This window comes from Ursus arctos, unplaced genomic scaffold, assembly GCF_023065955.2.
Source record: "Ursus arctos isolate Adak ecotype North America unplaced genomic scaffold, UrsArc2.0 scaffold_8, whole genome shotgun sequence".
Classification (NCBI taxonomy): Eukaryota; Metazoa; Chordata; class Mammalia; order Carnivora; family Ursidae; genus Ursus; species Ursus arctos.
The window spans coordinates 11,489,871-11,514,902 of NW_026623100.1; the positions used below are offsets into that span (position 1 = coordinate 11,489,871).

The 25,032-nt window shown below is 36.9% G+C and overlaps 1 protein-coding gene across 1 annotated transcript in view; it reads left to right on the top strand.

The window, feature by feature from the left end:
• Positions 1–25,032, top strand: part of TMEM131 (transmembrane protein 131) — a 239,800-nt gene that overhangs the window by 74,273 nt on the left and 140,495 nt on the right. Inside the window, exon 3 of the mRNA XM_026487434.4 lies at positions 12,993–13,033. Within this exon, the coding sequence (XP_026343219.2) occupies positions 12,993–13,033 (41 nt within the window). The remainder of the gene's footprint in view (positions 1–12,992; positions 13,034–25,032) is intronic.

Consider the following 25,032-nt stretch of genomic DNA (forward strand, 5'->3'; position numbering starts at 1 on the left):
ATTAATAATTACTTTAAATGTAAATGGATTAAATTCTCCAATCAAAAGACATAGAGTGGCTGAATGGATTTTTTAAAAAACAATATCCAACCATAATCTGCCTATAGGAGACTCCCTTTAGCTTTAAGGACACACATATGCCAAAAGACCTGGGAATAGATACTCCATGAAAACAGTAACTAGAAGAGGCAGGAGTGGCTATTACATCAGACAAAATAGACTTTAAGTCAGAAACTGTCACAAGAGACAAAAGAAGGTGATTATACAAAAGAGACATTGTCATTTGCAAAAACATGGATCAACCTGGAGGACAAAACAAACAAAGAAAAAAAGAAACAAACAAAACCCAGACTCTTAAATACAAGAAAAAAACTGGTGGCGGCCAGATAGGAGGTGGGTGGGTGGATATGGGAGAAATAAAGGAGATTAAGATTACACTTTTCTTGATGAATTGATGCACTTTGTCAAATGTGGGGTTTTTTGCATCTCTTGAGATGATCATATGGTTTTTATCCTTTTGCAAATATTGAATGACCCATACATCCCTGGAATAAATCCCACTTGATCATGATAAATGATTCTTTTTCATATATTTTTGGATTTGGTTTGCTAATATTTGGTTGAGGATTTTTGTACCTATGTTCATCAGAGATACTGGCCTGTAGTTTTCCTTTTTGGTAGTGTCTTTATCTGGGTTTGGTATTGGGGTAATGCTGGCCTTGTAGAATGAATTTGGACGCTTTCCTTCCTCTCCTATTTTTTGGAATAATCTGAGAAGAACAGTTTTAACTCTTTGAATGTTTGGTAGAATTCACCTAGTGAATTCTTTGGTGAATCTTTCTAGTCTGGGACTTTTGTTTGCTGGGAGTTTTTTGATTACAGATTGGACTTCATGGCAAGTAAGGAGTCTGTTCAAATTTTCTCTTTCTTCCAGATTCAGTTTTAGGAGCTTATGTTTCTAGGAATGTATCCATTTATTCTAGGTTGCCCAATTTGTTAGCATATAATTTTTCATAATACTGTCTTATAATCCTTTATATTTCTGTGGCTTCAGTTGTTATTTCCCCTCCTTCATTTCTGAGTTTATGTATTTGAGTCTTCTTTCTCTCTCTCTCTTGCTCTCTCTCTCTCTCTCATTTGATGAGTCTTGGTAAAGGTTTATCACTTACGTTGATCTTTTCAAAGAACCTGGTTTCATTAATATGTTGCATAGTTTCTGTTATATCGTTAGTCTCTGTTTCATTTATTTCTGCTCTAATCTTGTTTCTTTCCTTCTTCTAGAGTTTGGCTTTGTTTCTTTTTCTTCTTTTTCTAGCTCAGGTAGGTGTAAAGTTTTATTGCTTATTTGAGATTTTTCTTGCTTCTTGAGCTAGGCTTGTATGGCTATAATCTACCCTGCCAGTTTTTGCTGCACTCCAAACATTTTGGACCATTGTTTTCATTTTCATTTACCTCCATGTATTTTTTTTTATTTCTTACTTGATTTCTTGGTTGACTCATTCATTGTTTAGTAGCGTGTTCTTTAGCCTCCATGTATTTGTGTTCTTTGCACATTTTTTTCTTGAGATTGATTTCTAGTTTCATACTGTTGTCGTCAGAAAACATGCATAATATGATTTCAGTCTTTTTGAATTTATTGAGGCTTGTTTTGTGGCATAACATGATCTATCTGGGAGAATATTCCTTGTGCACTTAAAAAGAATGTGTATTCTGCTGTTTTGGGATGGACTGTTCTGAATATATCTCTTAGGTCCTCTGATTCAGTGTGTCATTCAAAGCCATTGTTTCTTTGTTGATTTTCTTTCTGGATGATCTATTCATTGATGTAAATGGGGTATTAAAGTCCCCTAGTTTTACTGTAATACTGTCAACTTCTTCTGTTAATAGTTGCTTTATATATTTAGGTGCTTTCATGTTTGGTGCATAAATATTTACAATTGTTATATTCTCTTGTTAGATTGTTTTATCATTATATAGTGTCCTTCTTTGTCTCTTGTTAGTCTTTGTTTTAAAGTCTATTGTTTGTGATAAAAGTTTGCTACCCTAGCTTTCTTTTAATTTCATTTTGCAGGGTATATATTTTTCCATCTCTTTACTTTCAATCTGCATGTGTCTTTAGGTTATGAGTCTCCTGTAGGCTGCATATAGATGGGTCTTGCTTTATCATCTATTCCATCACCCTGTGTCTTTTGATTGGAGCATTTAGTGCATTCATATTGAAAATAATTAGTGATAGATATGTACTTACTGCCATTTTGTTAACTTGTTTTATTGTTGTTTTTGTAGTTCTCTGTTCCTTTCTTCTCTTGCTCTTTTCCCTTGTTGTTTAATGGCTTTCTTTATTGATATGTTTGGATTCCTTCCTTTCAATTTTTTGCATATCTATTACAGGTTTTTGATTTGTGGTTTCTATTAGGTTAAAATACCTGCCTTGTGCAGATGGCAGTCAATATTAAGTTGATGATCACTTAAGTTTGAATTGATTCTAGAAGCACTAAATTTTTACTCCTCTATACCCACATTCTATGTATATAATGCCATACTCTCCATCCTTTTATTTTGTGAATCCTTTGACTCATTTTTATATATGTAGTTGATTTTACTGTTTTTGTGCTTTAATGTCTTTACTGTTTTTATAAGTGATGAATTTACTACTTTTATTATGTTTGCATTTACGTATGAAATTTTTCTTTTCATAACTCTTACTCCTGATTATGGCCTTTTCTTTTCAAAGAATTCCCTTTCCTGTTTCTTGTCAGACTGGTTTAGTGGCAATGAACTCCTTTAACTTTTGTCTGGGAAACTCCTTCTGTCTCCTTCTGTTCTGAATGATAGCTTTGCTGGGTCGGGTATTTTCTATTGCAGGTTTTTTCCCTTTAGCACTTTTAAGATATTATGCCACTCTCTTAAGGCCTGCAAAGTTTCTGCCGAAAAATCAGCTGACAGCCTTCTGGGGTTCCCCGTTTTCTCTTTCTACTTCTCTTTCTGGTTTTAAAATTCTCTCTTTATCACCGTTTTTGCCATTTTAATTATTATGTGTCTTGGTGTGCACCTCTTTGGGTTGATTTTGTTGGGGTTTGTCTCCTAGATCTGGATTTCTGTTTCCTTCTCCAGAGTCAGGAAATTTTCAGCTGTTATTTCTTCAAATAAATTTCTTGCCCCCTTTTCTCTTTCTTCTTCTCAGATCCCTATAATGCAGATGTCCTATGCTTAATGATGTTGCTGAGTTCGCCTATCCTATTTTCATTTTTTACTTTTTTCTTTTTGCTGTTTCAGACGCTTGTTTGTTTTCCGTTACTCTCTCTTCCAGCTCACTGATCTGTTCTTCTGCCTCCTTTAATATGCTTTTGATTCCCTCTAGTGTATTTTTTATTTCAATTATTGAGTTCTTCATCTCTGATTCATTCTTTTTTACATATTCTATCTCTTTGTTGAAGGTCTCACTGAGCTCCTCCACTCTCTTCTCAAGTCCACTAAGTATCTTTATGACCATTACTTTGAATTATTTATTAGGTATATTGCTTATCTCCATTTCATGTACCTCCTTTGGTGTTTTTTGTCCTGTTCCTTCATTTAGGACATATTTCTGTCCCTCATTTTGTTTAACTCTGTGTATATTTCTGTGTATTAGGAAAAATCAGCCCTGTTTCCTGATTTTGAAAGTGGCTTTCAGAAGAAGAGTTCTTTGGTGCCCTGTAGCACGGTAACCCATGTTCACCAGAACCAGGTGCTTCAGGGGTGTCTCCTGTGTGGGTTGCGTGTGCCCTACTGTTGTGGCTGAGCTATGTTTGCTTTCAGTGCATTCAGCTGCAGTTGCCCACCTTACCGGTTTGGGGCACAGTTTGGTCCCTGTGCTGTTAAGGAGTCAGTCTGGGGCCATCTTGCACTTGTAGTTGGGTGGTATCGAGTGGTCAGACCAGATGCCTGCCCACAGCCCATTTCCCCGGTCCACAGTTACATGGAGGTTTTTGTTGCTGGACAGGGCTGGCAGTCAGATCAGGTGTCTACTCCCAGTTCACCTGCTGGGCCTGCAGTCAAACTGGTGTGTGTGGTTATATTCCCCTTTTCCCAGAGCAGGAGTTACTTTGGAGTGGTACTGGTCCCTGCCAGGTCTACTTGCTAGAAGGAACAGAGCAGGAGCCACTTTGAAGGGACTCTTACCAAGTAGGGCAGGTTGGATGGAGCAGATCTGCAGGAAAATGCTAGTGTGTGGTGCACAGTCCTAGCAAGTAGGGTGTTTTTACTAGCTCCCACAGGTGTTCAACTATGTGGGAGGGTGAGGATGGAAAGTTCTTTTGTTCTTAAAGAAGTCTCTTAAAGATTCCTGCTCCTCCAGGACATGTTCTGGTTTTAGTAAATAAGTCACCTTCACATATACCCCAGGTGCTTTTCAAACTGCTGCTTCTGTGAGGTATCTCCATGGGATGTTTGTCTTGTTTTCTCTTTGAAGCCAGAGACTCAGTTTCCTAAGGCCCTCTGGCACTCGCAGAATTAAGCCCGCTGATTTTTAAAGCACCCAGAGTTAAGCTCCACTGAATGTAAAACTTACAAAGTTAAGCCCCACTGGTTTTCAAAGCCAAATGTTATGTGGTCCTATCTTCTTAGGGTCGGTCCCCATGTCTGGGGTTCCTGGTATGGAGTTTGTTCTTATCATTTCCACGTGCTTGTTGTGTCCCTGCTGCTTGTGGTTAGTTAGCCTTGCTGGCAGATTGATTCCCGACTACATTTCTTTTTTTTTTAATAATAATATTTTTTATTATATTATGTTAGTCACCGTACAGTACGTTTCTGACTCTGCTACCCTTTTGAATGTGGCCTCTTCTCTACAATTAACTATGCCAAGTCTGTTCTTCCAGTCTTCACATCATTTTCTTAATTAATTACACTGATGTTGCTGTTATCTAGGTGTGTCTGTGGGAAAGAGGTGAGGTTAGGATCCTCCTACTCTTCCATTTTCCCAGAAGTCCTCAGTATTTATAAGATAGATATCATACAGAGTATCGTCTCCAACCACAAGAAGATGAAATTAGAAATCAGTAACAGAAGGAAAACTGAAAAATTCTCAAATTTGTGGAAATAACACAAGGGAAATTAGAAACTGTAGAGAGATGAATGAAAATGAAAACGCGACATACCAAAAAGCTGTGATAACACCAAAAGTGGTGGTAAGGAGGAAATTTATAGCTGTAAATGCTTATGTAAAAAAAAAAAAAAATCTCAAATCAGTAACCTAACTTTACAACCTGAGGAACTATAAAAATAAGAACAAGCTAAACCCAAAGCTAGCAAAAGGAAGGAAGTAATAAAGATTAGAACAGAGATAAATGAACTAGAGAATAGGAAAAATAGAGAAAATAAATGAAACCAAAAATTGGTTCTTTGAAAATATCAACAAAGTCAACAAAGTCTTACCTATGTGGATTAAGAATGAAAGAAGGCCAAATTACTAAATTCAGAGATGAAGGTGGGGACATCACTACTGATCGTACAGAAATAAAAAGGATTATAGGAGAGTACTATGAACAGTTGTACACCAACATATTGGATAGCCTCAATTAAATGACAAATTCTAAGAAACACAATACTTACCAAGATTAAATCATAAAGACATAGAAAATCTGAAGAGACCTGTATAACTGGTAAGAAGAGTCAATCAGTAATCCAGAATCTCCCAACAAAGAAAACCTGTACCTGATGGCTTCATGGTGAATTCCACCAAACATTTGAAAAGCTCCCAATCCTTCCCAAACTTTTCCAAAAAATGTAAGAGGAAAGGAACATTTCCTAATTCATTTTATGATACCAGCCTTACTCTGATCCCAAAACCAATGACACGACAAGAAAGGAAAAGTACAGACAGTATCCCTCATGAACACTGATGCAAAGTCCTCAACAATAGACTAGCAAACGGAGTGTAGCATCATGTAAAAAGGATGATATACTATGTCAAAGCATGGAAGCAATTCAGGGGTCCATTGACAGATGCATGGATAAACAAAATGAGGTTTATACGTAGAACACTTATCAACCTTAAAAAGGTGAGAAACCCCTGACATATGATATAGCATGAATGATTCTTAAGGATGTACACTAAGTGAAATAAGTCAGTTACAAAAAGATAAATACTGTATGGTTCTACTTATATGAAATACTTAGACTAGTCAAAATCATAGAAACAGAAAGTAGAATGGTGCTTGCCAGGCATGGAAGGAGGAGGGAATGGAGAGTTGTTTAATGGATACAGAGTTTCAAGTTTGCAAGATGAAAGGAGTTCTAGAGATACATGGTAGTGATGGTTGCACAACACTGCAAATGTTTTAATGCCACTGAGCTATAAAACTAAAAATAGTTAAGATGGTAAGTTTTACGTTATGTGTATTTTACTACAATAAAAAAAAAGGAAAAACAAAAATTTGGTGGCAGGCTAGACTTGGATTATGGACTGTAGATTATCAACCACTGTTCTAAATTTTCTTGGGAATGGCCTTACTATTTTCTTAAGATAAAGGGAGAGGGAGCTATGATTTTGACATACACAGAATTATAAAAGTACTCTTTTTTTTAAAAAAGTGGTTCTATTACAAAAGAAATATATGCTTGTAAAAAATATGGAAAATTTGGAAAAACAGTAAATAACTGTAAGTAGTATTTACTGGATATTGCCAAGTGCCAGGTACTCTTTTAAATTCTTAAATACATGAGATAGTTATTAATTATATGATCATTTTTCAGGGGAGATATTAACCCAATATGTGACAAGTAAGTGGTAAAGCTAGAATTCAAAACCAAGCTTTTGGACTCTAAAGCCTAAGTTCTGAACCACTGTGCCTAGTAAAGTGGGTACTTGGGAGTTATCCTTGTATCCCAGTACCCAAATGTAATACAAGTTAATACTTCGATTTATTTCTTTTCCTTGATTTTCTCTGCAGACATAGCTTTGATTTCTCATTCTGCATAGTCAGTTTTGCAATATAACAACAATTTTGTGCCCAGAGTAGCTATTTCTCATCGTGTCAAGTTAATTGCCTATTGTTGGAGGTGGGGAAATGTGTGGGACACTAGAAGGTCCTCATCAGAGGCTAACATCTGTATAGCTCTTCACAGTTGACAGGAAGCCTCCTCACATTTTACCCAAAGTTACTTGGCTAGTGAGAACAGACCTGGTATTTGAACACAGGTCCTTTGGTTTTGTTTTTGTTTTTTACTTCAAATTCTGAGTCTTCTCAGAACTATCTGCTCTCCGTCTCATGCCCATTTTTGACTCTGTACTCTCTTCACTTTACCATTTCATACCCTCTGTTTTAAAAATAAATGGTACCAAAAAATTCAAATAGCTGGCTCAAAAAATAGCCTTAAAAACTAGGGATAAAGAACACCAAAAGTTATTAAAATGGTATTAAAATATACAGACAGCTCTCAAACCTTGTACAAGAATTAGCTCATAAATGATTGTAGACTTAAATATAAAACTATGCAAAAAATACATCAAACTATAAAACTTTTAGAAGAAAGCATTGGAGAAAAGCTTCAGGATATAGGACTAGCAGAGTTCTTGAGACCAAAGACTTGATACCAGAAGTACAATCCATAAAGGAAAAATTTGTAAATTAAAAGCTTGCTGTCCCAAAGACCATGTGAAGAAAAAGCCAGAATATAGACTAAAAGAAAATATTTGCAAGCCATATATCTGACAAAGGACCTAGTTTTTAGAATTTATCAAGAACTCTCAAAACTCAATAATAATATCCAGTCAGAATCAGCAAAGGACATGACCAGACATTTCACTGAAAAAGATGTACAGATGGCACAAAAGACACTTGAAAACTGCTCAAACATATTATCTGCCCAGAAAATACAAATTAAAGGCCACAAATTCGCATATCTTTTCATTGTAAGATTATTAATGTTGTAACCCTTATCCGTGTGCCTTTTCTCTTCCCTTTTTGGGGGGTAGGGGCATTTACCCTGTCTGTTTTCGCCCATTGTTTGTCAACATTTCTGCATCATTTTGTATTAGGTATTTACAGTTTATAATTGGGCTTTGGTTTCCTAACACAGTCCTTTTGTCTTTTTTAAATAGACGATTTATCTTATTTAATCATACTATATATTTATTCCATCTAATTTTTATCTTTTTTGTTTTCTCTGTCTTGATTTAGGAGCTTAATTTTCAGATGTACATTTAAAATATGTTTAAACCTTTACTTCTCAAATTACTTCAAAAACATAATGGTGTCTATTGTGATCTTTCTCTTTCAATACTTAGGGTGTTTTGTTGGCATGTGCTGAGATTTTTATTCTTGTTTATTATGATTAAATGATTTTTCTATCTTGTGGCTTTCACTTTAAAAACAACATTTACTTTCTGCTTTTCTAATCTTATTTCCACAGTTCCTTTACCGTGACCATCTGCCTATCTTTCACAAGACAGCTTCCTCATTTGCAATTCTTCATGAGTAATCTTGTTGCCAGATTGTCTTCATGAAGAATTTTTTCCCCCTTAAGAAAGTGTACATGGGTGATAAACTTTCTGAGTTCCCTTTCTGTCAACTTCGCATGAGAACCACAGAGTTTTGCAAGGTCTCGAATTCTTAGGTTACGTTCTTTATTGAAGTATGAGTGACACACAATAAACTGTATGTGTTTAAAGTGTACAGTTTGAAAAGTTTAAATATTTATACACTTGTGAAACCATCACTGCAATCAAGATAACATATCCGTCACACCCAAAAGTTTTCTTGTGACCCTTGGTAATCCCTCCACCCTCACTCTCCATCTCTAGGCAGTTGCAATCACTGATCTGCTGTTACTGTCAGTTTATATTATAAACCATCTTATATAAATACATTCACACAGAATGACTTTGGTGGGGTGGGTGGGTGTCTGACTCAGCATAATTATTTTGAGATTCATCTATGTTGTATTATCAGTTTATTCTTTTTTTCCTGCTCAAATGTTATTTTCTGCTCTTTTAAAAATAATATATTCATTGTAAAATGATAAAGAAATGTTTGAAGAAAAAAGAAAGATTCCCAGTCTTTATTCTTTTTTTATTGCTGAGTAGTATTCCATTGCATAGATATACCACAATTCATTTATCCATTCACCTGCTAACAGAAATTTGGGTTGTCCCAGTATTGACCTGCTATAAACATGCTGTAAACATAAAGCTGCTATAACCATTCCTGTGCACGTGTTTTTCTTGTGTTTCTCTTGGGCACATATCTAGGAGTGGAGTGGCATCATCATATGATAAGGGTATGTTTAACTTTGTAAAAAATTGCAAAGCTTTTTCTAGAGTAGTGGTTCTATTTTACATTCCCACTGACAATGTATGGAAGTTCTAGTTGCTCCACATTCTTTCCATCTCTTGGTGTATTTTCAGTTTTGGACATTACAATAGGTGTTAGTATATCATTATAGTTTAAATTTGCTTTTCCTTAATAACACACTGAGCATCTTTTCATGCGCTTAGCTGACATTTTATAATTGCTTATTTTTGAAAATGGTATGGTTTTTTTATTTATATTCACAAGTTATATGTTCAGTATACAAGTCTTTCATCAAATATGTGGTTTGCAAATATTCTTCTTTCAGTATACGGTTTGCCCTTTCATTTTCATAACAATGTCTTTTGGTGAGCATATTTAAAAAAATTTTTTTGAAGTCCAGTCTGTCAATTTTTTCTTTTACAGTTAGTGGCTTTTGTCCTGTTCGTGAAGTCTTTGTTTCCAAGATTACAAAGATAATCTCCTGTCTTTTCTTGTTGAAGCTGTATAATTTTAGTTTTTATGCTTAAAACTATGATATGTATAAAAGTAATTTGAGTACATGGTGTGACATAAGGATAAAGGCTCATTTTTCCCTTACATAAGTCTGTCCTGTTGTTCCAACACCATTTGCTGAAAAGATATAGGTTTCTCCATTGAACTGCATTGATGCCTTTATTGAAAATCAAATGACTGTACATGCTTCAGTCCATTTTTGGACTTTCTCCAGTTCTCTTGACCTATTTTTCTATCTTTATGCCAGCTCCACACTGTCTTTATTTCTATAGCTTTTTTAAAAATTGTAGTAAAATATAGGAACATAAAAATGACAGTTTTAGCCATTTTAATTGTATATAGGTCAGTGACCCTGAATACATTCATATTTGTTTTTGCATCACTACCGTCCAGCTCCAGAACTTTTTCATTATCCCAAACTGCAACTGCTCTGTATTCATTAACAATCACTTCTCATTCCCTTCACCTTAACCCTTGACAACCACCATTCTACTACCTATCTCTATTAGTTTGACTATTCTAAGTACTTCACATAAATAGGATGATGTAGTATTTGTCCTTTTGTGACTGGTTTATTTCACTTAGTATAGACTTTGTCTTCGAGGTTCATCCATGTTGTAGCATATGAATTTTCTTCCTTTTTTTAAGGCTGAATAATGCTCTGTTGTACTTATAAACCACATTTTTGTTTGTCCATTTATCCATTGGTAGACACTTGGATTACTAACACACTTTATTGTGGACCATGCTGCTATGAACATGGATGTCCACATATTTGTTTGAGTCCCTCCTTTCTACTTTCAATTCTTTTGGGTATATGCCCAGAAGTGGAATTGCTGGATCATGTGATAATTCTGTGTTTAATTTTTTGAGGAACCAGTGTATCATTTTCCACCACAGCACCACATTTTACATTCCCGTTAATAGTGCACAAGGATAGCAATTTCTCCACAACCTTACCAGCACTTGTTTTTTTCTGGTTTTTTGATAGTAGCTATCCTGGTGGTAATGAGGTGGTATCTCATTGTAGTTTTGATTTGCATTTCCCTAATAGTGATGTCGAGCATCTTTTCATGGGCCCATTGGCCATTTTTATATCTTCTTTGGAGAAACATCTATCAAGGTGTCCACCCCTTTTTTTAAGATTTATTTATTTAAGACAGAGAGCAAGCATGTGAGCAGGGAAAGGGCAGAGAGAGAGGGAAAGAGAGACTCGGGGCAGACTCCACGCTGAGCGGAGCACAATGCAGGGCTTGATCCCAGGACCCTCAGATCCTGACCTGAGCTGAAACCAAGAGTCAGACACTTAACCAACTGAGCCACCCAGGCTGCACCCCACCCCTTTTTAAATCAGATTTGTTTATTTGCTGTTTATGAATAGCAAAGTTGAATTGTAGTGGTTCTTTATATATTGGTATATTAACCCTTTATCAGATATATAATTTGCAAACGTTTTCTCTCATAATAAAAAATGCAGGGGCTCCTGGGGGTGCTCAGTCAGTTAAGCATCTGCCTTCAGCTCAGGTCATGATCTCAGGGTCCTGGGATTGAGCCCTGGGTCAGGCTCCCTGCTCAGCGGAGGGTCTGCTTCTCCCTCTGCCTCTGTCCCTCCCCCCTGTTTGTGCTTTCTCTCTTGCTCTCCCTCTCTCTCAAATAAATAAATAAATTCTTTAAAATTTTTTTTCATAGTGAAAAGTTAAACATATTTTTAAGCACAGAAAATAAGAGTTGAGAATGAATACCCATTTACTTACACTGAGATAGATTAACATTTTGCCATATTTGCTTTATACACACAGGTACTTCCATGCACATTCAAGTCATATTGCTGAAACATTTTAGAGAAATTACAGACATCCTGACACTTCACCATCACCCGAGCACAATAAGGACATTTTCCCACATCTGCCATATTTCTTCCATATACAGTCTCCAGAATACCATTGCAAAATAATATATATTAATGGGAAAAATAATTCCACAATTCTGCTTTTTCTAATTACCACATAGAAGCTAACCTTTTGGGATAAGTTCACTGATGGTATTCCTTAGAGTTTTGGCATTTTCTCACATATCATTATTAAGAACTTCCTCAATTGTCTACTGGTTTCTTGTTTTCTGTCTTGTTCTCCTCTCCACCATCCTGTCTGCACTGTCACCAGAATAGTGTCTTTAAAATTAAATCAGACCATGTCTGTCTCTCTCTCTCTTACTCCTTCAGATCCCTTGTATTGCACTTAGAGTAGAGCAAATTCCAAATTTCTTACCGTGGCTTCTTACCAGGACACGGCATAGTCTAGCCCCCACCCAGCCCTCCAACCTCATTTTCTACTTTTCTTCCCCCATCCCTCTGAGCTCCGTCCAAGTAGACCTTCGAATTTCTTGAACGTCCAGGCTCTTTCCTGAAGTCGGACCTGTGTGCATGCACCACCACACAGGCCCTGTGTCCACACACAGCTTTTTTACACTTGATCACATTCAGTGTAGATGCGATCTCTTCCGACAGGCCTTCCCTCATGTCATATTGAAGCACATCACCTATTTATTCTCTTTCACAGCACCTTTCCAACATTTTCATAGTTCTTTCATATTTATTTAGGTTTTTTAAAAAGATTTTATTTATTTATTTGAGAGAAAGAGAGCACAGAGGCAGAGGGAGAGGGAGAAGCAGACTCTCTGGGGAACCCGATGCAAGGCTCAATCCTAGGACCTTGAGATCATGACCTGAACTGAAGGCAGACGCTTAACCGACTGAGCCACCCAGGTGCACCTGTATTTATTTAGTTTTAAAAGTCTGTCTCCCTCTTGCTCTGCCCCCACAACCTTGAGCTCCCTGGTGGCAGGAACTGTTGTACACTGGCACTTGCCACACAGTCGGTAAGCAGTGAGCAATGAGAGGCACAGGTAGCCTCACAATGTGGTTGTAAAGAGGACTCTTCTCAGAGGATGTATTGGTTTGGCAAAATTTTAAAAATCAGTCACATTACTTTGTATTCTTTTCACGTGTAAAATTTAATCCCAAATTATTCTTTCATTTGAATTACATAATGTGACAAATCATTTCCTATGATTTAAGGATTGGGTTTAACCTGAAACTCTCAGTGAGTATAAGATCAAAGTTGAAACTGCAGTATATTTTGGATGTTCTGTATGTCTGTAGTAGAAAGGTTTGTTTTCAGTATTTTCGTTGTTTTCTTCCTTTCACAGACTGAGACAACACTTGGACTCAGTTCGTATCAACAGAAGAGGTAAGGAAGGAATGAATATATATATATATTTTATAACATATAAAATTTTATGTATTTAATAAGATACTAACATAATTTCAGTTCCTTTTGGGGGATTCCAGCAATGCTGTCTTTCTCTTGCACCAGCTTTTTTGGTGAAGAGGGAAAAGCAAGTTAAAAATCATGTTATGTCATGTATTTCAAGTATGGAAAACCCTGTTGAGATCTGAGCCTTTCTTCCCATCGTATCCGGGGAGGATCAGCTTTGTAACTCCCTAGTAACTTCTCGTGGCTATTGCTGCCTTTTATGGACTGACTATTTCTGTCCTCAGTTACCACAAGGTGTCTGCCTACAGGCCCCTGGGGGAGGAACTCAGAGCAGTGAAACCCAGTCTTGTGACTGGAAGAGACCCCTTTTGAACACAGCTTCTCTATGATAACAAACAAGAGAGTTGTTTTACCCTCACATATTATGAAAATATGTACATGCATGTGAATTTGAAGATAGCTTCCTCACATCCAAATTCTTTGGTCTTTTGGTAGCTTCCCACATCTAAAGGGAGACAATATAAAAGAAAGTTACTATCCTGATAACCTTTCCATACGCAGTGAGGGTCTGCACCTGGTATTTAAAGGAGAATGAGAGCTGTGAATTAGATATCCTTGAATGTCCTCAGGCCAGGGAAACACAGATTGCATCAGCAAAGAACTTTGTACTGAGAGAGAAGTAGCACATACTCAGATTAAGACAATTAAAACTCCACTTCGTAAATACAGTAATGAAACTCCTTCAGTATTCACTGGTTTTGCTCTTTTCACTCTTTCGGATCTGCAGTAACATGGCCCTACTTCCTCATTGTTCTGTGCGTCTGCCTAATTTTATATGTCCTCTTGAGACCTGCTTTACCCATGAACCCTACCCAAAAGATACACCCACTGCTACAGTAAGATGTAGACTTCTCTGCTCTTGTATTACAAAGCATAACGCCACCCCTCTATCCCTCTACCCCTTCCCAAATATTTTTGGCACCGGGTGGATTATTTCCAGAACACTACATGTCTAGCTTGATGCCACCTTGGCATGAGCATCTGAGAACCCTAGAACTCTCTGACTCCTCTAGAGCTAAGCTAGTGGGAAGAAAGCACACCTGTTATCTTGTGCTGCTTCACTGTTACTTTATTCCAGCAGTTAGGAAACTAGCTATGAAATTTTATTGGCTACATTTATGAAGATGATGTTATTCACCCATGATCAAGATTTGGCTTTAAGTTATTTTCCTAGTATAATGAAGAATTTACATCAATACATAATTATATTCTGATCTCATGTTCCACTTATCTGTGATCCACATCTGCCTAACAAACTACCCCAGTTACTGGCATAAAGCAATCATATTATTATGCCGTCAGACTGCAAGCAAGGAGTTTAGACAGAGCACAGCAGAGACAGCTTGTCTCCGCTCCATGATGATGGGGGCCTCAGCTGGGGAGACTCCAGAGCTGGAGGCATGTTCACTCACATGCTGATGTTAGCTTGTTACTTGGAACTTCAGCTGGGCTGTCACATAGAATGCCTGCATGTGGGCCCTTCTGTGTGGCCTTTTCACAAAGGCTTGTTTGGGCTCCCTCACAGCATGACAGCTGGATTTCGGGAGTGAACATCCCAAAGAGAACCAGTAGAAGCTCTATCACTTTATATGACCTTCCCTCTGAAGTCATATAGTGTTTGTTACCTCTGTCAGCTGCTGCTGTTCAACCAGTCACTTAGGTTGGTCTTGATTCAGGGCATGGGGGAGGGGGGGAGATGTGGGGATGGGGAATAGGGTGAGGGGAATGACTCCTACCTATCTATGGCAAGAATATCAGATGATTTGCAGATATGTTTTAAAACCATCACACTTCACTTTTTTTTTGTTCTTTTTTATTTTATTTTTATGTTTTTATAATATTTTTTATATTATGTTAGTCACCATACAGTACATCCCCAGTTTTTGATGTAAAGTTCCATGATTCGTTACTTGCGTATAACACCCAGTGCACCATGCAATATGTGCCCTCCTTACTACTCATCACCAGCCTATCCCATTCCCCCGCTGCCCCGAAGCCCTCAATTTGACCAAGATCATGAATTAAATAAACTACTGGGTTCAAATTGGTATGCATACCCTATGGGTATTAAACTGGGTTAGGTACTAAACATACGTTTTAGCTCAGGCTGCTGTCACAAAATGCCACATAGACTGGGTGGCTTAAACAACATTTATTTCTCACAGTTTTAGAGGCCAGGAAGTCCAAGATCAAGGTGCCATCAGATTGGTTCCCCAGTGAGGGCTCTGTCCTTGGCTTACAGATGGCTCCTGTCTCCTTTTTATCCTCAAATGGCAGAGAGGGAGAATGGAAGCAAGCTCTCTGGTGTCATTTCTTTTGAAGGCACTAACGCTATCATGAAGGCCTCATTCTTGTGACCTTCTCTAAACCAAATTACCTCTCAAAACCTATCATATCAGGGGTTAAGGCATCAACATGCAAATGGGGGGGGCAGATACAGTTCAACCCATAGCAGTATACAGGTCTAAATTTAGATTTTGAACCTCATATCAACTAACAAAAAACTAAAGGACCGTATTTGTGAATCACCCTTAATAAGTCATTTTCAAACATGTGTGACGTGGAAAAGCAAATACAGCCTCCGTACTTACCAAGCACATGATGATCAGAACATAGCTTGCACACATTTAGCTGGTTTTTTTAACGTGTGGCTTAGGGCTGCACGAAGTAAACGCTGCCAGAGCTCTCATTTAAGTAAGAATAAGTTTAATGCAAATGCAAAATAAAATGTGAATGAAAATATAAGTATGTAACTTCTGTGTAACAACAGAAGTTGTAAATAAAATGTGTGGTTGTAGAACAACAGAAATTATAATTTTTTTTCAGTTTAAAAACAAACTATTCTATAAAAATGTCAGCATTTGGGTTTGGGTTTCAACATTTGACTAAGATGAGAGTTATATGATTACAGAGGATTCTAATTACAGGAAACCCTAATAGATGGTCTTATTGAGCCCTTTGTTTGACACACGAGGAAGCTGAGACCCTTAGAACCAAGGAATATGCTCACGGTTAAAGTGGCAAAGTTTCAGTTAGAATTCATCATCTTCTGATTACCAGTCCTGTGTTGTGTTCACTCTATTTGCATAGCAAGTATGCAGTTCTTCTGTATTCCCTGGATTTTCTTTTTTTAGCCAGTATTCCTTGAAGTTTCTGAAAGTATCTGCTCAGTGCTGGGACTGTGTGCAATAGCGCCTGTCTTCAGGCGTTTGGAAGGGCAATGAAGACATCCCTTCTGATGAGGTCATAAAGCATATGTGTCGAAGTGACAAAACACAGCCTGCTTTGTGGAAGAAAGCAGCGCACTTGAAAAGGATGTTATTTATAAAGGCTCGTAGGGATCAAGGGACATAAGACACAGGCATGCGCTTCACTTGAATCATCAGAACAATCCGCAAGGCCCAAGTCATAGCTGAGGTGAAGGCTGGCTTCTGACCCCAGAATCTGGTCTCCGCCTCTGGAGATTGCTGCCTTGACCAGTCTCTCCTTGGGGCATGACCAGTGTCCACTGAACGTTAGATTGCTGGGAGGGACGCGTTGTCTTTTGAACTTCTCTAGTCATTTCTTTATCAGTTTGTCACTGTGTGTGCTCCCCAGTTGTAGAATCCACATGCTGCTTGCTTCCTGGCTTTATTAGTACGCCAGTAGATTCAGCCCCATCCTTTCTTAAAATTCCTGTACATGATCTCTTGGGCCAAAATTTGTATCATGAAAAGCTCAGCTAATAGAATGATTCTGTAGCTAGTGGATTGTATGGCAGTACAATGGTAGATACTAGCCTCTGGCTGCCATTTCTTTCTCTCCTGCCTTTTCCTCTCCCTTCTCCCCCTCGCCACCTACCATTATCATTTGCGTTAGTTTTGGGGACAGGCTTGGCTCCAAGGGCTTTCAGGACATTTTGCAAGGGAATAAACTACTGCTCTCATGACCTCAGAATTGTGGGAAGTAAAACCATGGAAAACACAATTTTCCAGGATACTCTTTTTTTCTATTCCTCTCCTTCATTCTAATTTGTTTTAATGTGGTTATCAATTACATGGTAATATTTTGTTTAAAAAGCATGTGTTGGGGGCGCCTGGGTGGCACAGTCGTTAAGCGTCTGCCTTCGGCTCAGGGCGTGATCCCGGCGTTATGGGATCGAGCCCCACATCAGGCTCCTCCGCTATGAGCCTGCTTCTTCCTCTCCCACTCCCCCTGCTTGTGTTCCCTCTCTCGCTGGCTGTCTCTCTCTCTCTGTCAAATAAATAAATAAAATCTTTAAAAAAAAAAAAAAAAGCATGTGTTGGCTCTATGATAGAATGGTGGAGGATGTGCATATAGTGTTCCATCAGTGTTTATTTGAATTGAACACCAAAATATTATAATAAATACCAGTGATGATTTAATAGTTTATGACATGAAGCCATCTTTTATGGTTGACTTTTCCTAGGATTGTGGAGCCCTGTGGTGGAAGATTAGGAATCAAAAGTCCTGAGTTCTCTGTTTACCGTCTGTGGGGCCTTGAAAGCAACTATTTAACTGCTCTGAGCATGACTTACATTTGCAAACTGGAGAAGATTATTCCTCTGCCTGATATATCGTACATATGATATAAGGTTATGCATTTATATAAGGTTGTGAGGATCAAATGAAAAGATTTATTTGGGCAACTGTAGTTTGCAAACTTTAAAATGTTATATGAATGTAAGTTGTGGGTGTTTGACAGTTTACTAGCCCAGTCATTCAGCAAACATTTGCTGGGATCTTCATGTATGCCAGGCTTTGTTGTAAGAACTGGTGACTCAGTAATTGTATTTGTTATCTCTCGCCATGTAATGAACTACCCCAAACCTAGCAGCTTCAAACAGCAAGCATGTATCATCTTCCTGTTTCTGGGAGTGAGGAATTTAGGAGCATCTTTAGTGAAGTAGTTGTGGCTCAGAGTCCCTCCTGAGATGGCCGTTCAGGGACCAACCCCCATCTGAAGGCCTGGGCCTGCGATCTGATCCTCCTCAGGATGGCTCACTCATACAACTCTTGGCAAAAAGCCTTAGTTTTTGCTGGCTGTTGGCGAGAGGCCTTAGTCCTTCACCATGTCGAATCGTCCATAGGGCTGCTTGAGTGTTGCCACATCATGACAGCTGGTGACCCCAGAGCTGGTGATGCAAGAGAAACTAAGGAGGAAGCCACAGTGTCTTTTGAAATTGAGTCTTAGAGTCACACACTATCACTTCTGCCATATTCCATTCATAAGAAGTCACCCCCAAGGCCAGGGGAATTAAGCTCCATGTCTTGAACAGAGGAGTATCAGAGAATCTGTGCACTTATTTTAAAACTGCTACAGTGCTGGATGGACAAGATAGTCTAAGACTCCTGCCCTGGTGTGGAGCATAAGTTCAAGGAAAACAGACAGTAAGCCACTAAATAAATAAACTCAGCTAGAGAGTAGTCTGGAATAGACAGGACTCCATTGCTTCTTTAGATTGGATGTTAAGGAAGGTTTCTCTGAAATGGTGTTTAAGCTTACCTGGTGAAAGTCTTAGGGAAGAGCATTTCAGACAGAGGAACAGCTAATGCAGAGGTCTTGGGTTGGAAACAATGGTACTGTTGTTGTTATTGTTGTTACAAGAGCTGAAAATGTTAGTGTATACAGCTAGGTAAGAAGGGTATATGTGTGTGTCTGTGTGTGTATACACTTAATGTTCATAAGAAGAATCAGGTTAGAACCTTTAAGTTCCCTGATATCTCTGGGAAATAAGCCAAAAATATTGGGCTGGGAAATACTTTTCAAATTAAGGTGGGGTTGGGATTCTTTAATTGACTGTATAATTTTCTTCTCATTAAGTGCAACTATTTTGGTTGCCTGTAGTAGCCATAAATATCTAGAAGATTGTAGTTAGATCCAAAACTTGGTAATATCTTAATGGAAGATAAAATCTGCTGATATTTACGGTTTCACTAGTATCTGTTTTAAATTCATGAAAAAGCTAAAGGGAATGTCCTTAAGCTGTTTTTTAAGATTTCATTTTGGTTTGTACTTTGATTTATTTTCTAGCCCTGGAGCTTTTAGCTGCAAATGAAGTGACAAATAATGCAAAAAAAAAAAAAAAAAAAAAAAGTACTACTTTGCATAAATCTTGAAGACTGTAGTAAGTTGATGGTAGGAAGTCAATTTACCAGAAGTGAGCTTAAGTAAAGATAGGATTAACTTTGCATTAAACCACAGAAGCAGATGTTGGTAAGCTCCTTTGAGTAGGCCAGTTTACTTCACTTATTTTTTTTTAAAGAATCACATTATTCTCACCTTAAATACAAGTGTGACAGAATTGAGATTTCTGAAATGGTGGTGTGAGGAGCTTGGGGACTTCTCCCCTTAAGAAGCATTTGTTAAGATGATTAAAATTAACAAAGAGTATCAGGAGATTGTTCAAAGGACTTACAATGAATTGAGAAATATTTATTCAACAAAATCTATCTAAACGTGGTAAGAACAGTGTGGGAGGTCATAGCATTCAAGCTAGAGACTGCACCCACAGCTCTGCCTCGCACAAGAAGTGTTTCAGTGGGCTTGGCAGACGAGTGGATGTTCCCATCTCCCCCGGTTCACTGGGATGGGGCAGCTATTCCAGTTGGATGTGGCAGCCAGAGAACAGTGGCAGATCTCATTTTCCATAGGCTCCAGGCTGTAGAGGCTTATTTTGAGTGGCTGGTGGCAATCAGGTGATGTTTCTCTTCCTCCTGCCACCCTTTCCAAATATGGGCATCAGAATGGGCAGCTGGTGAAAAGAACAGTCCCCTTTTCCTACACAGCTCTGTGTCCTAGAGAGCTTTTTCGGTGTGCTCAGCAGCTGAATGACAGACCTCATATGCCCCAGCTTCCTAGGCAAAGCCTAGTCTTGGTAGTTTTGGCAATCAGTGAACCTAGGGATAAGTCTAACCAAAGATGTGCAAGACCTGTACACTGAAATCTCCCAAACATTACCAAGAGTAAATAAAGAAAACCCAAATAAGTGGAGAGAGAACAGTGTCTTCATGGATAAGAAGAATCAATATTAAGGTGTCAGTTCTCTCCAGATTGATCTATATATTTCAGTGCAATTCAAATCAAAATCCCCACAGGCTTTTTTTTTTTTTTTTTGGTAGAAATTGCCTTCAATCTAGCTAATTCTGAAATTCATATGGAAATGAAAGTAACTTAATAATAATGTAATAGAAATAATCTTTTTATCAAAGATTATTGAACATGCAGAGAACCAATAAATGGACCCATACAAAAGAAAGAAAAAAAAATAGAAACATCTAGAAATGACAGAGATGATGGGAGTAGCACACAGGGAATTTAGTACATCCATTATATATGTTCAGCGATTTAAAGGAAAACTTGAATATAATGAAAGAAAAATGGACATTGCGAAAAAACAAAATGGAATCCCTGGAGCTGAAAAATACAGTTTCTGAAGGGAAAATTTCACTGAGTGGGATTAATAACAACATAAACATTACAAAAGAAAAAGTGAATTTGAAGACACAGTGATGGAAGTTACCCAAACTGAAGCACAGGAAGAAAAAAAATGACTAGAAAAAGAATAAACAAACCCCTGGTGACCTAAGGTACAATGGCAAGTAATTTAACACAGGTAATTAAGTTCTAGAAATTGGGGGTGGAGGAGGGCTGTTGAAGAACTTCAGTAAACCCAGTGCAAAAGTAAGACAAAGAAAACCACACCAAGTCACATAATATTTCCAGTTGCTGAAAACCAGTGACAAATTGAAAAGCAGCCAGGAAGAAATAAATTACACATAGGAATACAAAAGCTAAGAATGACTGCTGGCACTTCATCAAAGACAGTGCAAACCCAGAATCAGCAAAATGGCGTCTTTAAAATATTAAAGAAAAATTGTCAACCCAGGATATTATATCCAGCAGAAATATCCTCCACAAATACATTTCCAGACAAAAGCTAGGAATGTGTGGCCAGCAGACTGTCACTATAAGAAATGTAACCATTACAGATGAAAACACAGCTCTAGACACAACAATGAAGATCACCGAAAAGGTGAAAACATGTGGATAAATATAAAAGACATGTTTTCTTATTAAAACTTTTTTTAGATAATTGACTTTTAAAAACAAAAATAATTACAATGTTTTGTGGAATTGATAACTTGTATACATTACATGTATTATGGCAGCACAAAGGACAAGAGGAAGGAAAATTAAGTTGTAAAGTTCTTGCATATATGTAAAGTGGTATAATATTACTTGGGGTTAGGCTATGATAAGAGAAACAAATACTGGAATATATATTAAAATTATTTAAAAAGAAAAACCCAAAGTGATCTAACAGATAAAGCAGTCATGGATAGAAAGTGGAATACTAAAAGAATACTTGATCTAAAGGAAAGCAGATAAAGAAGACAAAAGGAATAAAAAACAGATGGAAAAAATAGAAAACAAATAGCAAGATGGTAGACTGAAATCAGCCATATCAAAAATTAGAATAAATGTGAACAGTTTCGAAACAGTTTTCAGACTTTATTAAAAAAAGAAAGATCCAAGTGTACGCCATCTATAAGAAGTGTACTTTAGTTTTCAAATTACATTTACTTTTTTTACCTTTTGTTTTGTAATAATTTTAGTTTAGAGAAAAAAATGCAAAAACAGTACAAAAATTCCCATATACCCTTGACCTAGAGTCTCTTTATTTACCATTTTGCATTTGCTTTATCATTTATTATCTCCCTCTCTACCTCTTCTCTCCTTCCTTTTTCTTCCCTCTCCTCCTCTCTCCTTCTATGTATACATATAATGTATATGTAAGTGTTTTTCTGAATTTTTTGAGAATCAGTTATAGATATGTTGCTCCTTTACTCCTAAAAGCTTTAGAATATTTTTCTTATAAAGAGGGACCTAATTTTATAAAAGCAGAGGATACATATCAAAATAGTAAATTAACGCTGACACACATAGTATTTATTTAATCTATAAACTTTATTTTCATCTGTCAGTTGTCCCATTATTGGGGTAATTTTTATTTTAAAAAGAAAAGAAATTGTTTTTTGGTCCAAGCCTCAAGCTGGTATCAGTCATATTTAATTTTCATGTCTGTTTAGTCTCAACTTTAATGCGGAACAGTTGATTTGTCTTTTTTAACGACCTTGACATTTTTTTTAAAGTAGAGGCAAACATCCTAGTTTGGGTTTTTTCATGGTTCATTTTAGATTATGCATTTTTGGCAGGAGTATCACTTAAAATTGTGTCTTGCTCAGTTCCTCTGATAATCGGGAGGCACAAGATGTCTGTTTGTTCCATTTTTCCTTTGTAATAAACACCTTGCAAAGAAGTACCTTGAAACCATGTAGATACGCTGTTTGGCATCAAATTCTCACTAGTTATAGCATCCACTGATGAGTCTTGCCTGGAAATTACTGCTCTGTTGATTTTTTTTTTTAATTCTATCTTTCTTTCTGTTTTTGTTTGTTGTTGTTGACGTTCTAATGCAAGCAAGCTGTAAAGTAAAGGTCAAAGTTCACTTTTATCGGTATAGATATCCAATTATTTCACCACCATTTGTTGCAAAGACTGTCTTTTTCCCATTGGATTACCTTAGCACTGTCCTTATAAATCAATTGACCACTTTGTTTGGGTCTATTCTGTATGATTTTCACATGTCCCCATTCATTGAACACTTCCTTACTTTCTGAAACGTCAAGATGTTCCAGGCTTACTTCATAATTTTCCTGCCCCAGCCCTGGAACGTCCACTTCTTCAGAGATTTCATTTTAGTGGAGGATATTTACAAACTAAGATTTGTATGCTATGTGTACTCATGCTGCAGGGGTATCATTGCAACTGAGGTGTCATTGTCTCTAGACCTTGTTAGAGTTAGGAAGAAATGTTTATGTATGTATGTGTGCACAAACACACATCTGTTTCTGTATCTGTATTAAAAACCAAGAGTTGTTACTGATAACTCCAGTTTTAATACACCACTACACTGTTCCTTCTGCCCTTCCCCTTTTTGTGTCTGTATATTCTCCAGCAAGGAGAAATCTGGCTCCAGTTATCCACAGAATATATAGACTTGATTGCTCAACCCTAGAATACAAATAAATTCGTTTCAGATTGGTTAATTCATACCACCATGAAAAACAAACCTACTAGTTGGAAGTACAGTGTTTAGAATTTATTATTTTGTTCAGTTTGAGTGTATATGGTCAAAATATTTTACTCAAAATTTACATGTATTGTGTGTTCTTCACCTTTCTCTCCATCCTTCTGCCCTGCCCCCTCCACCCTCATCTGCATTGTGGTTATGTTCATTCCAAAGAAAGTTTGGCTCTTTGGTTTCTGGTTGTTTTTTTTTTTTTTTTTTCATTTGAGATTTTTTTACCTCCATTTTGAAGACTCACTCATTTTAAATATATGAAACAGTAGAATTCAAAAAGTCGGAACTATACAAAAGTGTCAAACACGTGGATTTTTTTTATACCTCTTCTGCAAAAGGAAGCATAGTATATGCTTTTTTGTGCTTTGTTTGATCTACTTAAAAGTATGTCCTATAGAGACCTTTCTCATTTTTATGGACTGCAGGGTACCATATTATGTGGACGTGGATTATATATGAGCAATTTGTTTCTAGTATTTTGCAGTTGCGAACAGTGCTTCAAAGAATAGCCTTGTGTATATATGTATTTTCATATTTTTGAAAGTTATCTGCAGAATAGATTCCTACAAATAGGATTTCTGAGTCAAAGGTAAGTGCATATGTAATTCGTATTTTGAAAGTACATGGTTAGGTAAATTCCTAGACATGGGATTATTGAGTCAAAAGGTAAATGCATGTGTAGTTTTGTTAGTATTGCCAAATTCTCTTTTAAGAGCTGTGCCAATTTGCATGTCCCACATCAGTGAATTAGAGTCCCTATTTTCCTACAGCTTTTCCTACAGAATATGTTGTCATACTTTTAAATTTTTTCAGTCTGATAGGTGAGAAAGTCTATCGTCATATAGTTTTAGTTTGTCTTTCTCTAATATGAGGTTGTATATCTTTCTACATATTTTATGCCATGCTTATATTTATCTTTTGATATTGTCTGTGCTTATTCTACATATTTTTCTATAGGACCTTTTATCTTTATTCCATTTTAAACCATTTCTTATTAGAGATAATAGTCCTGTGTTGCAAATATTTTCTCCTTTTCGGTCAGGGAGATTTGATTTTAAAAAGAAACGCACTTTGAGTATAAAAAATGCAAGTAAGTTAAAAGTAAAAAGATGGGGTGGGGAATAACACTATCAGACCAATTAGATTTTAGGACAGGGAATATTATCAGACGTTAAGAGAGACATTTTATCATTGTAAAAGAGATAATTCATCATGAAAATATAACAGTCCTAAGTCTCCATAAGCCGAATATCAGAGCTCCCAGATGCATGAAGAAAAAATAAACAAATTAAGGTAAATTCACAATTATAAATTCACAGTTATAGTTGGAGATTGCAACATTCATCTGTCAATAACTGACAAAATCAGTAAAGGTATAAAAGACTTGAGCAACACTATCAATGAACGTAACCTTATAAATATTTTTCTTCATAGATATTTATTAAACAATACACCCAGGAATCACAGATTATATTCTTTGACATTGCAGAATTAAATTAGAAATCATTGACAGTTTGGGAAATTTTAAAAATTGAAATGAAAGCATGTGACAGAATTCAACATCTATTCATGATTGAAAACACTCAGTAGACTAGGAATAGAGAAGAATTTCCTCAGTCTGATAAAGAGCATCTATGGGAGAGAAAAAAAAAAGCATTATGGTAAAAGATTGAATGCTTTCTTTCTATTGAGAGCAAGAAAAGGATGTCCACTTTAATCAGTTCTACTCAGTATTGTACTGGATATGCTAGTCAGTACATTAAG